The following is a 5,933-nucleotide window of genomic DNA, read 5'->3' on the forward strand; positions in this document are numbered from 1 at the left end:
CCCCCCATTGGCACACACATAGAAGTAAACTGTCTATGTGCAATACAGACACACTAGCAATGCTACTGACGTAACGCTGATCTACCATGCAACACAGACGTGTCCTTGTGTCGTCCACCCCTGGTAGAGAAAATAACGTAGCACAAGGCTAGCATGCAACACAAACGTGTCTCTGTCTCCACCCTTCCATTAGATGAAGATCTGGGAAAGATTTGTGGATGATAGACTGACACAACACATGACTATTTGTGAGCAGCAGTGTGGTTTCATGTCAAGAGAGAGCACCACAGATGCCATCTGTTGGAGCCCATTAAGTATTGAATGAATTAATTATTTGCTAAATGATGAATATTGATTTAAAACTACGTTAAATATCACAGATTGCAGAAGAACTATTGTTTCTTCTTATTTAGTTGTTTATGGCTCCCCCTGGTGGGACCAGCTGAGGCAGTGATTAAAACAGTGAATTCAGCTGGGCTGATTGTTGTTTTTTGCAGTGAAGGAGAGAGACGTGAAACAGTTTTCTTTACCACACACAAATTGTTTAAATTTTGAGATTTGTAAGAAGTCAACTGGGAGAATATTTTTGTTAAATTCAACAAGGAAATTAAATGCCGAACTTTTGAAACAAGAAATCTCTCCGCGAGTGCTTCTATATTTTGTTGTGCGTCGAGAACCTCCTCCACAAGGCTATTCTGGCTCAAACCTTTTGGAGCTTATGATGAAGCAAGAAGAGCCACCACACCATCTTTGCTTTGAGGATGCTGATGGAGAAGTACAGAGAGGGTCAGAAAGAACTCCATTGTGTCTTTGTGGATTTAGAAAAAGCATCTGACAGAGTGCCGAGGGAGGAGCTAACTTGTTTTACAAGGAAATCTGAAGTAGCAGAGAATGTTAAGACTGGTACAGGACATGTATGAGGACAACAGGACAGTCGTGAGATGTGCTGTAGGAGTGACAGATAGCTTCAAGGTGGAGGTGGGAGTGCATCAAGGATCAGCTCTGAGCCCCTTCTTGTTTGCTCTGGTGATGGACCGACTAACAGATGAGGTCAGGCAGGAATCCCCATGGACTATGATGTTTGCAGATGACATTGTGATTTGTGGTGAGAACAAGGAACAGATGGATGCTCCATGTGTGTCTGAAGTGCCTGGTTCACATCTCCCGAACGTAAATTAAGAAGATTATGGATCTGGTATCCTGGACGTTCAACTTTATTGATAAGATTTTTTTTCATCAAAGCGACAAGGTCCTGGAGAACCTGCGTGTCCAGCTGAGACGCACACTGTGGGGATTCTTGGGGAGAGTGGCAGCTGATGTGCTTTCTGGTAGAGTTTTTTTGATGTCTCAAATCGTGTCCTGATAGACAAGATGTGAAAGATCTATTTTTGTAATACCACTCTCTACCCTCATGTTTCTCCCCCTTTTCCTATCTAAGATTATTATTCTGATAAGGATAAGAGAGGCCGTGCTTAGAGCAGCAGCTTCGTGCACTCCATCCATCTTTCAGACGACTGCATGTACATGTTCTTGTTGTATCTCTATGCAATGATAATAAAGCTTATTCTGATTCTGAAGAGAACTTGGAGAGGTGGAGGTATGGACTTGAAAGAAGAGGAATGATAGAAAGTCTGCTATAGTAAGACAGAACACGTGTGTGAATAAGCAGGAGGCTATGAGGTGCAGGACTTCAAGTACTTGGGGTCCACTGTCCAGGAAAATGGGGAGTGTGGTAAAGAGGTGAAGAAGAGAGTCCAGGCAGGATGGAGTGATGGAGAAAAGTTTCAGGAGTGATTTGAGACAAAAGGGTGTCAACAAAGGTCAAAGGAAAAGTTTACAAGACAGTGGTGAGACCAGCTCTGTTGTATGGTCTGGAGACAGATACATGGACAAAAAGACAGGAGACAGAACTGGAAGTGTCAGAAATGAAGATGTTGAGGTTCTCCTTAGGAGAGACAAGGATGGAGAAGATCAGGTATGAGATCATCAGAAGTTCAACACAGGTTTGAGGGCTGGGAGGAGGTGCAAGATGTCCAAAGGAGGGACAGTGGGTTTATTAGTAGAAGGCTGTTAGAAATGCAGCTGCTAGAAAAAAGACCAAGAGGAAATGTATGGAGTCAGTTTTAGGACATGGAGGTAGCTGACTTGAGGACAGAGTGAGATGGAGCAGGATGACTCGCTGTGGCGACCCCCTGAAGAGGGAACAGCCTACAGTAAAAGAACAGGCATGATTTTTTTTCTCATCTATATGTGACATTACGTCAGTGTTCTAAATATATTGAGATGGACATTGTCATGCCATGACTCATCAAGTATCACCTGCACTGCCAGCAGTGCAAAACAGAGCCACATTAAATTATACATTCTGTTGCAGAGAACTCATGAAATATTAAGATGAATCCCCAGCTGTGTTTGAGTCAGTGCTTCAGATGTGTCTGCTCCTCGTGTGCCATCAGAAGTTTAAGCTTTTAACTGGTCACATTTAGGACAGTAACTCCTTATAATCAAATACATTTCAGAAAATCAAATAATATAGTCTAGAACATATTGTATCTACAAAATGCACTTGGAGAAAATATTAAATCAGAGGGAGTGAAATTGGAAACACACAGACATACCGGGTAAATGTGAGCCTGGAGTTAGAATTGTTTTTTTTATGTCATATCAACGAGACATATCTACTTTCCCACCTCTGGTTTTCTACATACCGTATTTTCTGTCCTATAAGTCAGTTTTTTTTGCATAATTTGCATGCCCTGCGACTTATACACTGAAGCGATATATTTATGGATTTTTTTCCATATTTATAAACCAATTTTTGGCTGAGATATGACCGTTTTCCTTAATTCTGACTGAAAATATTGAACACTACCATTTTCAGCTGCTAAATGGCACTCGAGTAGTATGGCATGCCATTGCATCATGTAACAGGTAAAAGTGGCTATAAATGACACAATCGGCTTGCCATAATCTGGGCCTGTAATCACAGTTAATTGCTCGGTTTTGAGTCGGGCTGGAATAAAATTATACGGGTTTGTGTCTGGTCGGATTATTTAGGCCCGAATGCAACTCTAACCCTGTTTGATTTAAAGAACAGGATCTATCAAAGTCTGATCTTCACAACGTGTTTGTGGAAGTGGATCATGGCAGGAACAAAGGAGATTCCTGAGGAGCTCAGAAAAAGAGTTATCGATGCTCATCAGGCTGGAAATTGTTACAAAACATCTGTAAAGAGTTTGGACTCCACCAATCCACAGTCACACTGATGTGTGCAAATGGAGGGAATTCAAGACCATTGTTCCCCTCCCCAGGAGTGGTGGACCACCAAAGAGCACTCCAAGAGCGAGGTGTGGTCAGCGAGGTCACAAAGGATCCCAGAGTAACTTCTAACACCTGGAGGTCTCTCTCACATTGACTGATGTTGATGTTCATGAGTCCACCATCAGGAGACACTGAACAATAATGGTGTCATGGCAGGTTGAAGGAGAAAGACACTGCTCTCCAAACAAACATGGCTGCTCGTCTGAAGTTTGATAAAAATCGTGAGGACAAACCAGAAGACTGTTAGAAGAATGTTTTGTGGATGGATGAGACCAAAATAGAACTTTTTGGTTTAAATGAAAAGAGTTCTGTTTGGAGAAAGGAGAACTCTGAATTCCTGCAGAAGAACCTTATCCCATCTGTGAAACATGGTGGTGGTAGTATCATGGTTTATGCCTGTTTTGCTGCATCTGGACCAGGTCTTCTTGCCATAACATTTCTTCAAGGTGTGCAGGACTGATCAACAGTTACCAGAAATATTTAGTTGTAGTTATTGCTGCACGGGGGGTGGGGGTGGGGGTGGGGGGTCACACCAGATGCTGAAAGCAAAGTTTAAAATACTTTTACCACTCACAAATATGTAATATTTTTGATCATTCTCCTCAATAAATAAATGACCAAATATAATATTTTTGCTTCATTTGTTTAACTTTATCTACTTTTAGGACTTGTGTGAAACTCTGATGATGCTTTAGATCATATTTATGCAGAAATTATGAAGTTTATTAAGGATTCACAAACTTTGAAGCACCACTGTGTTTATGGGTTCATCAAATTGTCAACATCAGACAAGTCTGTTCATGGAACATGAACAAACCTCTCATGCTCCCTGCCTGGTGGTCATCATCAACACGTGTATAGAGATGAGATCCACGGCTCTTTGAAAGGAACCGGATCTTGAAGATCTGTTTGCTTCATAGAGCCAGTTGATTTTGAATGACAGTGACATTATCACGCACAAATGTCGACATGTATGCCACACGTGATTATGTACATCGTCAGGGCCATAATACATTTTGTTGTGAATTAGGACCCCCCCTCCCTTTTGCCTGTTTTCTTTTGTCTCAGTGAAAAAGCAAAGGAGGAGCGATTGTATCTGTGGTTGAGGAGAAAACATGAAGATATTACGAGGAGGAAAAAAATAAAACTTGTAATGGCTCTTTATTGTCCAAATCTCAGTTCAATCAATTGTTCTTTGTAAAAAGATGTTCAAATGATCAAATGACGTGTGCACATGCAAAAAAATCAGAGCCGCTGAACAAAGGCCAGAGAGAAAGGATGCTCATTAACGTCAGGACTTGACATCAAGTCACACAGAGGCTGTCTCTAATGCCTCATGCATTGTAAAGCCCAGTCTGGTCTGGACTGGGCACTGTCGGCCCAGCCCTGGTTTCCCCCCGGCTCTGGTTTTGCCGCCTTGGTAAAGGCGGGATCATCTTAGCAAGACTGCTTGAATGTCAGCTCAGCAATAACTGCACCTCGTTGTTTGTCCTGGGCAATGGTAGTATTTTTGTGTTGCCATTATTTCTAAAGAATAAGAGCTCTCTTCATCACACAACGAGTCACAAGCAAGTAGCTGAAGGTAATGGTCGAAAGGAGCAGTCACTGTAAGAATGACTCATCTGTAATATGATACCCCCCCAACAGTCTACTGACGTCAAATCTGCAGTACCTGCCCAACCTGAAAGGAACCTCAGGTCTCTGAGTTCCAGAAATCGAGCTGGAACTGGGCCAGACTCCCCAGTGCCAACACTTAAACCGGGGTGGAACCTGGGTCGGGCCAGTCCAGGCCGGGTTGGACCTCACAATGCATAAGGGCCATTAGGTCAGTCTTCATACGCACCATCAGATAAACTTGTCAGGGAAAGTGTAAGCCATAGAAAAATGAAGCGCACAGCTGGGCAGGTTTGTATGAAAGAAATGAGAGCTTGTCTCTCTCTCTCTTTGTCCTTTACCTCTTTTCACACACTTTACTTCTCATCTTGAATAATGCCTTTCTTCTCTTTTTGTCACAGTGCAATGTATTTGTTTGGTGGCTTCAATAGCCTGCTGCTGGACGATATCTTGATGTACACCTTGCCCAGTTGCTCAGCCTTTTCCAGCCCTGAGTCCTGCAGTCATGCTGGACCTGGGATCCACTGCATGTGGAACAGCACCCAGGGGAGCTGCCTGCCTTGGGAGAGCAGTACCGGCTTCGAACAGCAGCAGCTTCCAGCCTACTGTAACACAAGATCAAGTAGGTGATGTAATCTTCAGTGAAATGCTGCATGTTAGTTCTTCTTTTTTTTACGTAATCTAAAGAGATATGATGCTTACACAACCAGAATAATTTGTCACCTGAGAAGTTTGTGAACAGGAGTTTAACAAGACACCAGTATTTAATGAAACATTCCACCACAGTCCATCAAAACAGCTTTAAAAGCTCTCACTGACTGCAGCACTGTAGCTGTGGTGTGCTCTGACAGGCGCTCTGACAGGCGCTCTGACAGGCGCTCTGACAGGCGCTCTCTGACAGGCGCTCTGACAGGTGCTCTGACATGCGCTCTGACAGGCGCTGTGACACGTGCTCTGACAGGCGCTCTGACAGGCGCTGTGACACGCGCTCTGACAGG

At 43.2% G+C, this 5,933-nt stretch overlaps 1 protein-coding gene across 1 annotated transcript in view; it reads left to right on the forward strand.

Moving 5' to 3' along the window:
• The window catches only part of atrn (attractin), a 280,476-nt gene that overhangs the window by 61,774 nt on the left and 212,769 nt on the right, over positions 1-5,933 (forward strand). The window contains exon 12 of the mRNA XM_037695258.1: positions 5,337-5,557. Coding sequence (XP_037551186.1) covers positions 5,337-5,557 — 221 coding nt within the window. The remainder of the gene's footprint in view (positions 1-5,336; positions 5,558-5,933) is intronic.

The sequence above is a fragment of the Nematolebias whitei genome, chromosome 21 (assembly GCF_014905685.2).
Source record: "Nematolebias whitei isolate Nwh7 chromosome 21, NemWhi1, whole genome shotgun sequence".
Classification (NCBI taxonomy): domain Eukaryota; kingdom Metazoa; phylum Chordata; class Actinopteri; order Cyprinodontiformes; family Rivulidae; genus Nematolebias; species Nematolebias whitei.